This window comes from Gavialis gangeticus, unplaced genomic scaffold, assembly GCF_001723915.1.
Source record: "Gavialis gangeticus isolate Ggan-Ray unplaced genomic scaffold, GavGan_comp1, whole genome shotgun sequence".
In the NCBI taxonomy this organism is placed as follows: Eukaryota; Metazoa; Chordata; order Crocodylia; family Gavialidae; genus Gavialis; species Gavialis gangeticus.
This window is the reverse complement of record NW_017729033.1, coordinates 97,407,691-97,419,142: the sequence shown is the minus strand read 5'-3', so window position 1 is coordinate 97,419,142 and position 11,452 is coordinate 97,407,691. Positions and strand designations below refer to the sequence as shown.

Sequence of the window (11,452 nt, the reverse complement as noted above, 5' to 3'; positions counted from 1 at the left end):
CTTTGGTGTGGCTGTGAAATACGATACAAGAAGAGAAGGGTGGTTAATCTAGCTTATGTTATCTGTGAACAACCTTTAACTCAACACTGATGCTAAGAACAGACAGCCCCAGAAAGCCCGAGGCTGAATTGATTTGCATGTTAGTCTAAGATGCAGAGATTAAACTGAGAAACAACTGGACACGCAGGCTTGGGACAGACATTCAAAAAGCCTGAGCCTGAATTGATTCAATGTGCTGGTTAGTCTAACCTGGCTAGGGTAAATCAATTTTGTAACTAGAGAGACATCCCAGAATTTCAGGCACATGCTTGCAATGGCTCAGGCTAGAAGCTGGGGGGGGGGGTTGGTGCTAGAGCAACCCTCCCTTCCTTCCACAGAGGTGAGCTGAGGGGGGCATGGCCAGACCCTGACAGGATGCTGTGGTTAAGGAGAGTTTCCCACCCCCTCCTGAACAGCAGGGAATGTTTATCACCCCATTAAGAAAACAGAAGGACATTACCAGCCATCTGTTGATTCTGCCTTTGTCCCATGTGTCACAGCTTGGAGGTAGCCAGCATGTGGTCTACTAGCTAATGCTGAGAGGTATCTGTGAGGGATAGGGGAATATCTGCTTAGTGGGGAGGGGGGGAGCAGGCAGACACTAATGTGCCTTCCAGGCTCTGCTGAAGCTGAAGCCAGGGAGCAGAGTGGAAGGGGCAGTTCTGTTGTGGAGCAGAGAGCACTGCCCAGCCCAGAGAGCATGCTGGGATGCTGGGGGAGTCTGATTTAATTTAAACCAGCAAGGGGTCTGGGACAGACATTGCATAAACCTGTTTGAGCCAAATCAGTTAAGTCTGTACTGCATTCAACCAGGTTTATATCAAACTGGTTTCAGCCATTCTCAAACTGGTTTATGTGAACTGAACATCTGTTCTGTTACTGGTTTAAACCAGTTTCTGATCATGTAAACTGGTTTATGTGTAATGTCTGTACATAGCCACATTTACCTTTGGTTCAGGAAATACAGACACATGCCTGCAGTGGCTAAGGCCAGAAGCTGGGGTGCACTAGAGCACGGCTCTCTGGCACATAGCTATCATGGGCTGTGTGTTCACTTCCTCTTCCTGCTGCCCCCCCAGTTCTCTGAGATTTGCAGTCCAGGATCACAGAAGCAGGACTCTGCTCATTTGCTCATTACTTCCTGTTGTTGCTTCCAGGTGCCTCTGGGATTTGTAGTCCACAGCTGCTGTCAGCAGTAACTTTCAGTAAATTTAGCAGGGCAGGGCAACTCTGTACTCGGGGGAAGGGGGGAGGTTTAACCAGGGGAAGGTAGATTTAACCCCCCTCCCTGGCCCCAGATCCCAGCAGCGGTTTGTCTGGGAGGGGCAGTCCTTGCCTCCCCTCCCAACTGTTCTCTGCTGGAGCAGACAGCCTAGGCCAGCCCAGAGCTGGAAAGCATGCTGGGATGCTGGGGGACTGTGATTTAACTTAAACCAGGAAGGGGTCTGGGACAGGAGTTTCATAAACTAGTTTGACCCAAATCAGTTAAGTCTGATACTACATTCAACTAGGTTTATCTTGAACCAGTTTCAGCCTTTTTGAAACTGGTTTATGTGCACTGAACTTATGTTCTGTTATAAGTTTAAACCAGTTTCCGATCACTTAAACCAGTTTATGTGCAACTTCTGTCCCTAGCCTAAATAGCAGTGTAGACATTCCTCTACTGCTTTTTCCATGTAAAGTTAACCTGAAGTCTGTGGTCATTTCCTAGGACACAGCCCTTGACACAATGGTCCAAACCTTTATAACCTCATGACTAGAGAATGCCATATACTGAGCTACCCTTTGAAGTTTCACCTACCGTAGCTTGTGGGGGTTCTTTTCATATGTGGGGTGGTCGGCTGAGAACACATTACTATGCGTCAGATCTTTGTTGCATTGAAATCAAAGGCAAAACATTGAAAAATATGTGGGACAGGTTTTCATTCTAGATTTCTGTGATTTGCAGTGGCTTCTTCTAACGTTGTGGGAACTGTTCAGAATGATACAAAATCAAATGTTAAGAAGTCTCTTTGTGGAAATATTTTTTGCTTCACATATCATAAAATTGGAATTAAGAGCTGGTTTGTTCTCAGGGTCAGTTGTGGGTTTGAAATTTCATACAGAGGGCAATAGGGAATTCTCAGGAAATGGTTCAGACCTCTTAGAAATGTGTGCATCTGGCACAGCCTTCAGGGAAGATTATTAAATGGGTTATGTGCCTATAGATGCAGACAAGCATCTACTTTTCAAAAGTGCCAAGTATTACTGAAATCAAAAAGTTGTCAAAACCCCCCAAAAATGTAGGAGTTAAGATACAGATAGAAGCTAGGTTTAAAATGACTGCTGCAGATTGTTCTATCTTTGCTTTTTGTTTGCAGAACAACTGGATAAACCATTTTAAAATCAATTTCCCACTGTATTGTTCTTTAAAATAAATTAGGGCTAAGACCATTGTTTGTTTGTTTTTAAATCAGGTCAGTGATTTTCATATGATTTTCATCCAGTTTTTGAATATTCAGAGCCTATAATTCTTTAGCCGTTTGGAAAATGGCACTTTCATAATGCAGGAAATTGACATTTCAGACATTGTATCCTGAATTGGGATGACAAATCAAAGTTAGCAAAATATTCTTCAGACAGAAGCATCCAAATATTTCAATTTGGTAACATTACAATTAATTTCTTGAAATGTTTTAGTCTGATAACATTAAAACACAATATAATGAAATATAATGTAAATATTGTATTATAATTATGGTATAATTGAAATAAAATATTTTGACTGTAACCAGATGATAGGGTTGAAATGAATCATTTTCAAAATTTTAATCAAACTTCAAATATTTTGTTAGTGGACACATTCCCATGAATTAATTTGAGTTGAATGAGAGTGCATTTTGTGGTAGAAAATTGTACCTAGCCAGTGCCTGCAGTTGGCAAGCAGCATACCTACTAACTTGCCAGCTCTAATTACATGGGAAAAACTGCTAATCCTAGTAAGTACTTTTGTCTGCTGAATTTTTACTGCTGTTCTCTGATAAATTAAAATAGATTACATAATTCTCTAATAGACTAATTGGGAAGTGATTATGTACTTGATGAAAAATAAGTTTTGGAAAGTATTTTCTTGTAGCAAACAAAGCTGGTTGTACAAGCATTTGTTAGCAATTATATACTGCAGAATTTTTCTAATATAAAACAATTATTTCCCATTCAAGCAATATTAGAAATACTGTGTTACCTGCATATGGCAATATTGACTTTTTAATGGTAACCATTACATGGATAAATGAGATGGCTGTGATTTTTTAAGCCCTACTTAATTAAAAATTAAGTGTTACTTCATTCTTCTTGTTCTACTTCAGCACAATATTCCATATTTGAAACTACATTTATTTAGTATGCTTTCAACATTGTGGGCTTGATCTAAAGCCCACTGAAGTGAGTGAAAAGAGTTCCATTAACTTGAACAGGCTTTGGTTCAGACCCAAATTTACTTTAATTACCAACACATTTCCAATTCATATGTAAGTGTTGCATTGGCACTCCCTGTAAGTGATCTCCTTGTTCAGAATAACGTAAGTTTCCCATTCCCACAAGTAAGGGAGAGTGCTATGGTTGCTTTTAAAGTAATGGTACTGCAAGAGAAACAAATCTCTCTCAACACTGCAGACCTATTTGTAAAAACTCCCTTTGAGTGTTATTCATTCTTACTGCCAGGGTGTCCTTCATACATTATGACTTTATCCTCTGGAGGTATAGTAACTTACTAGAGTCAAACAATATTCTCCTCATTTTCATTGTACTCATTCAGATATAAATTCCCATAGTGTGAACATGCCTTCTTTTGTAAATACCTAAAAGAGAGAGAAAAAACAAATTGCAGTTAAGATTCTTTCATTCACTCTTTCGTTCGCTCTTTCGTTTGTTCTTTCATTCTTTCTTTTTGCATGATTTATACCTTAGGCTGCTTTAATAAAGGCTGTTAATCAACAGCTACTTAATATTCTTGGCTCTTAAACACCTTTACCGTCCTCTCCAGTTTATCACTTTGAAGCACACAAAATGTTCCGCTCACACTGTTGTTTCAATATATTTGAATAATGAAAAGCAGAATAATTTGATTCCCAAAAGAGATTCTGAAAAAGCCTGGCTTACAAAAATGTTATTTCCATTGTCCATTATGAACGTTTGTCTATGCACTGGTATAGCAGTGAACTCTTTGATGTATTTCTCAGCTAAGCATATTGCCCCATGTGCAGGTTGTACACTTATGGTTTGTTAGTTTTTAAAGGGGCCATCTACAAAAGATTATTCTAGTAACAGTATATGCCATTTTTAGAGTGGAGACAGAAATGATTTATTTTGAAAAAATGCATTAATTTCTTTTTGGATGTATGTTTTTAGGAAACCAAAGTTAACTTAAATCTTTTGCATTTGGGAAGGCTTATCTTTATCATAAATTATTAATGTTTAAGATTCAGAATCCAAACACCAAGTACGTTTTATGTTGCATATAATTTCAAAGACAGCAGAACATTTGAACTGTACGTTAAATGGATAATAATCATCATTTTCATTGCTGCTTATGCTACTTATTTAATTATGGTGATTTCATTTAATAATAATAAAGATATGATGTAATTCCACTGAAAGCCTCTTGTAATTTAGCAATTAATTAATATACCATTATTACAAAGTGCTACTACTTTCTGGAGTTTATCCTTCATCTAGCATTCTCTTTCTTTTCTTGGTAGTCCCAGAGCAAAAAGGTGTAACATTAAACTAAATATATAGATATAGATATATATCTAGAGAGAGATCCCTTGAAGATAGCTGTATGATGCTTTTATTTAGCTTACTGGGCAACCAGGATGTCATGTAACCTGTTTTGAAATCACTGCTCAACTTGCAGATTTTTGGCTCAGAATATGTTGCTTAAAATGCAGAATGGTTTTTTCTCTGAGGCCTCTGACATGTATTCATTTAAAGGTGCCATGGGATCTGATCTCCAATCCCAACAATCATGCCTTCTGCCATGCCACACATGCATAGAATCAGGAATCAGATCCTAATTGTCCTTTTCCTACTTGCTAATAAAGGGAGAGCCCAGGATCATGATCCAGGTATCCCTCTGCACCAAAAAGTTGAAAAATAGATGCCTGCCTATCTATGGACAGCAATCTGCTGGTTGCTGGCTCCAGCCCTTTGACCACACCAGGATCTCCAGTTGGTTCTAGTGTGGTTTGGGGCTGAGGCTGACAACTGATTGTCAGCTCTGGTCCTAGAACCATAGTGGGGTCTCAAAATGGCCTCATGATCCTGGTGCTGACACCAGAGCACTGCTGCATGTTAAATTTAAGGCATCATACAAACCAACCATAAAAATGTTTCGGAAATGTACGTGGAACTTATTTATGGCTGGTTTTCCATTTTAAGGCGCCTTAAATTGAATGTATATATAGTACTCTTTCCATTTATGGCATGATTAACATGTTAATCCTGGCATAAATGTAATGTGTAGAGGATGTCTAAGTGGTAGCGGTGTCTTGGCCTGATACGCTGTCCTAAAAACCTGTTGTGGTTATTAGATAGGATTTTAGGTAAACTAATAGCAGTTCCCAGTTTGTTCAGTAATAACATTTTCCTTGTATGAATTATAAGAATTTCCAACCATGGACATTTTCAAGAGCAGGTTAGACAGGCACTTGGCTGGGATGGTTTAGTCAGAGATGTTCCTGCCTTGCCCCAGGGGGGGCTGAACTAGATGACCTCATTGAGTCCCTTCCAGCTCTGTTTTCCTATGATCCTATACACAGAGTGCATGAAGAGGAGATAAACTGCTTGTGAAAATTCACTCTGAATACTTTAAAATGAGGAAGAGCCTAAAATAAATATTTTATCCAAATTGTTTTTATTTTTGTCTGCATTTTCTCTTATTAGGAATCTGTCTTTGAAGTTGTCAAAGGACATGGAACTAGGAGAAGCTAAGTGCCCTCTTATTACCCAGGCAGCCAGCAGTCCATCAGTGGAGTGGCCTTTTGCAGGTCTGGAAGAAGGTGGAGGCATGGAATCATTGCCTTTTAGACTAATGATGCAGGACTGCACAGCTGTCAAGACATTACTGCTGAAAATGAAGAGGGTTCTTCAAGAGGTAATCACTCAATCATTAGTAAAATTAGTAGATATCATGCTAATAGACTAGGTAGCAGAAAGGGGTCTAGGAAAATGTTGAGAGGCACGGAACAGAATATTTTTTATTTTATTTGTTTCCCTGGGGCCTGAAAAGATGGGAAGAAATGTTTTGTACATTCTAAGAGTAGCTTTTGGCTGGCCCAATCCATGAAGCAGATTTGAAAATCACAAAGTTCGGTGACTCATACTTGAACAATAAAAAGACATATATGTTTTGGTTAGTATTGGTTTATACATGACACTTTGAACCTGTAGCAGCAGCACAAGGTAACCATACTGCAGCAACCTCTGGCACCTCTGGTAGCTGACCATGCTGCTGCTGCCTCTAGCACCTCTATAATCAGAAAACAATGCTTCTCTTAACCCATTTCTTAATGGAAGTTAGGTAACCTGGCTTGGTTCAACTATATCTTCTTTCTTCCCCAGGTTAGAGTTCTTCTTCTCCCCCAGGTTACAGAAGTAGATGCATTAATGGATTTTCAGGGAAGACAGAATAGAATCACACTTAAGTTCACTCAGATGCCTAACAAATTCTGGGCCTAAGTATACACTGCAAAAGTTCCATGTAAGCTTGTTATTCTACATGCACACCATATATCGAGTTTTTCTTATTTTATCTCTATAGTTCCCTGAACCCTGACTGAGGCACTAAGGTTCTACTGTAATGCACATAAATAATAAAAATACAGCATTGCATAAGTAATAATGGTACTGCAGGGAATATTTTACATACAGAGTTCTCTTCAATTGGTGTTAATGGCAGCATCCCCTATCATTTCAAAAGCTACGTGTACACCTAGGAATTGGTTGAGTGAACATGCTTTCTCCAGTCAGGTTTGTTACCTTTTCAATTATTTTCCCAGTGTAGAAATCTACTTTAACATTTTTTTTTACTTAGCAATTCATTACATTTCCTGTAGACCTCAATTTAAGTCCACCATAATATTTTATACACCAATAAATTGCAGTAGAGAGTATAACATATAATTACTAATATTCACAAAATTATCTCTGGGAAAAATGTGCACAATTTTTCGAAGTAGGGTCCAGACATACCCATCAGTAAGCACAGCACCTTCTGTATTATTACATCCTCTTCAGATAGCTTAAGAAAACCATAGATAACTATATATTTTTTCTCCTATTTGTTCCATCTCTTATTTTCCCTTCCCTCTATCCCATACCGTTTTTCAGCTCTTAATGCAACTTGAACGCAATCTAATTCATTTCCTCTTCCTGATCTTTAATCACCTCATGAAATCAAAATGGCTTTCTGTCACATGCCTTTTCCAAGTTTTATTATTATATATATATGGGTTGCAGATATGCTGTGACTCATGTCCTGCTATCTTTTCAGCATCTCTGAACAATGGAATAAATTCTGGTGGTAGAATGGGCAGTTCAGAAGTAGGACTGTACAAACCCTCAGAGCATTGAAGGGGGAAGCAGCACTGTATGAACATCAGATATGCATATTTCTAGATGGATTTGCTTTCTAACAGTTTTACAAATGACAATATAGAATTCTGGATGCATAAGGGGGAAATACTGGATGTGTGGTTCTGATGTGAAGTTTTTGAACAATATCACTAATAAGGAGATTACATGAAAGCAGAGGTATTGCTGATAAAATGCATTACAGCAGTATCAAGTGTATATAGTGCAGGGGCAGACAATTATTTCGGCTTGAGGGCCATTTGATGAGATGTGAGCTGTTCAGGGCCGCGAGGATAGCTCCACCCCCTGACAAGTGCCCTGCTCCCAGTTGCCATCTTGGGACCAGAAGTCCTGCTCCCTAACCCCTGACATTTGCCAGTGGAAGTCCCTCCTCTTGCCCCCAGAAGTACTTCATTTGGGAAGGAGGGTTGCCATCTTGGACCTGGAAGAAAACAAATTGTATACTAAAAATCAAACAATGACAATAACATATTTTAATGTCATTTAAAAAAATATTTTGGTCCTGATTTGTGTGTGTTTGCATTGCGTATATAGAAGTGATTGCATAATAGCTCAAAATGAAATCTTTCTCCTGTATATTGCAGAGGGTATAGGCGGGGGGGGGGGGGGTTGTGGAGGAATTTGGGTGTGTTTGTGTGGATGTGTATGTTTGTGAGGTGTGGAGGTATGTGTGGATGTGGTGGGTGGGTATGGGGAGTTTGTGGGGGGGTGTTTGTGGCAATATGTGTGGTGAGTATGGGGCTTGTGGGGGGATGTGGGGTATATGGAGGAAGAAGGTGGCTGGGGTGTGTGTGTGGGGAGTTGGTATGGGAGGAGTGTGGGTGGACGCGTGTGTGTGGTGAGGTGTGAGCACGTAGCAGTGAGTGGAGCTCCCTCTAAAGGTGCGCGCGCGCGTGTGTGTGTGGCAGTACATGCCAAGGCTGGATGGTGCCTGGGCGAGGCAGGACTGAGGAACCTGCCATGGGCCAGACAAAGACACTGTGCAGGTCGGATCCAGCCCGCAAGCTACATTTTGCCCACCCCTGATATAGTGGGACCTTAACAGATATAAAAACACCTTATTTCTGAAAGTGAACTGATTTATATCTCTGATGCATCACAAGCTTGCTTTTGTTTTGATTTTCTTGTGAAGTTCAGTTCAGAATGTTACTGTACCCCTTTTGTGGCTTTATTTCTTTATATTTCTAATAATTTATTAATCATCTTAGCAAAACTCTTGGTTGGCTATACATATTTTCATTCACCTCTGGTTATTAAACCAAGGCTTTTTTAATAATGGACTACAGAATTAGGAGCATACGTGTATTCCTCATGCAAGCTGTTAGTGAAATATTTCAAGAAAAGAGTCCATCAGATATTTCAGGTGCAGTAATGAAGTACTTGATAGTAAGATAAATTACAAATGAATTATTTGGACAAATTGCATTGAACTAAGGGGCATAGAAGCTTCATCCAGCAAAAGTTAAATCTATGTTTCTTACAAGGGAAATTCACATACAGAGTAGAAATTACCCAAAACTTAATTGCTGGCAGTATTAAGTGATGTAAAAATAAAATATTTCTTTCATGTCTAATTGTTTATACAGCTGTCTTAAAAATAAATTATATGGCTTATAAATTATATGTACTTATATGGCTTACCATTTTCCTAAAAAATACAAAGGGTACCATCTAAATATACAGAGGATACAATCTAAATAACGCACACTTAATTAGAAAGAAAGGCAGTAGTATCCCTATTTTACAACTGATATTATCCATAATAAAAAAAATGCAGGCAACATGCATGTATTTATTGAGCAATAACAAGTTAATTCAGTTAAAATATTAGACCCATTATTTAATCAAATATATTTTTTCTTAAGCGTTAAGCATCATTTCCAAGGAACAGTCTCATTATAATCTCTCAAAGTGCTATATTTACCAGAGCAACATGGTATTTGTCTGTTGCACTTGCTTGTACTGGAAAAGGCTAATTTATGGCAAAACCATTGTTTACTTGGCAAATGTGTGTGCATATACCAAACTAGGCTTCTCATTACTCTTATCCTGAAAAATGAGATTATAAATGGGTGGATAGACTGATGTTGTCAGTAAGCTGCCATCTTGCTCTCAGTAAAGAGATATTGAACATGTCCATTAATAGATTTAGCACCTTTCAATATCTTTTCAGCCATGTTAGAGTCTATAAGGCAAGAAGTCACCTAACACACCACACACCTAAGTGAACAAAACTAGAGAGGTTTTTAGTACATAGAGAATTTTGATTAGAAAAGTCATCTGGAACTGGATCAGAACATATTTTATGTGCATGTTCCTCCTTATGTGAAGTACCTTTCCACAAATTTCTCAGTGACCTTACATGAAATATATGATGAATAAAGAAATAATTGCCAGAACTATACATTTAAATGGTATTCAGTGGTCTTGAGTGAAGGTCCTATAACAATTCACTTTTTGGAAGTAGGTACTTTGTCCTGCCATCAAGGAAAAAATGAAAATGTTGCACATGGGCATGTAGTCAGAGGTGTGTTTAATTCATTTCAACGGATTTTATTTGCTGATATTTTGATTCTGCAGGGGAGGATAATATTTAATAAATAGAGTATAGGTTTATGGCTTATGTGGCTAGAAAAATCTAGTGGAGAAGTATTGGTACCTGTGGAGATTTTCAATGCAGCAAATGTAATAAAAATACTATGGCTATAGGACATTTGGGAGTGTCACGAAATTGTGACTGTAGTTTGCCTCTGACTTGCACGCAGATTTTCATGCCTTTCTTTATTGCTTCTGTTTGATTGTGGAATCTTATCCCAGTTTTTGCTGAAATTGAGCATGAAAAGCATTGGTGGACTGAGATCAAATCAAGGCAAATAAGAAGTGATACTGATGACCAATAAGAAATAGTTGGAAAGGATGACAGAAGCTGGTATGTATGCAGGCATCCCAGCCAGCATTTTGGAAAGCTCAATTGTTTGTTCAGGAGTTAGTGCAGCAATAAGAATTTAGGGCATATAAATTAGGGAGGAGAGGAGAGGAGAGGAGAGGAGAGAGTCCCTTTAATTAATGTATTTTGTTTAATAGATTTTGTTTAAAAATTTGTTCATGCTATAGGACCTAATTGGAAAAAAATGTGTAGTAGTAGACTACTTAACATTCCTAAAGCAAAGTGGACACAATCTTGCCAATATTTCGGCTTATATATGTAGAACAAATTTACCCTTTTTTTTGTACATACATTATTTGCTGTATAATTCCCATTTTTGAGAGGTTTTCTCTTGAGCTGTCAAAATTACATGCTGAGCCAGCAAGTTGAGTTAACTTGGTATCTACATAGTCTATATTTGCCAATTTAGATTGCAAATACTTCATATGAGAGCCCATGTCTTTTTCACAGCTCTGTAAAACATACACAGTCATACAGAGGTATAGGAAGGTTGGTGATCAAACAAAAATAATAGTAGCAGTAAATTTATCATAGAATCAGAGAAAATTAGGGTTGGAATGGATCTCAGGATGTTATGTAGTCCAATCTCCAGGTCAAGGTAGGACCATTCCCAATTAGATCTTCCCAGACAAGGCTTTGTCTAGCTAGGTCTTAAAAACCTCTGAGGATGGAGATTCCACCACCTCTCTGGGTAACCTATTCCAGTGTTTTACACTACCCTCCTAGTGAGAGAGTTTTTCCTAATATGCAATCTAAACTTCCCTTGCTGGAACTTGAGAACATTGTTCCATGTCCTGTCATTTGCCACCATTGAGAACAGTCCAGCTCCAT

At 38.5% G+C, this 11,452-nt stretch overlaps 1 protein-coding gene across 1 annotated transcript in view; it reads left to right on the top strand.

The window, feature by feature from the left end:
• CCSER1 (coiled-coil serine rich protein 1) overlaps positions 1 to 11,452 on the top strand; it is a 1,844,507-nt gene that overhangs the window by 705,756 nt on the left and 1,127,299 nt on the right. The window contains exon 6 of the mRNA XM_019526256.1: positions 5,965 to 6,175. Within this exon, the coding sequence (XP_019381801.1) occupies positions 5,965 to 6,175 (211 nt within the window). The remainder of the gene's footprint in view (positions 1 to 5,964; positions 6,176 to 11,452) is intronic.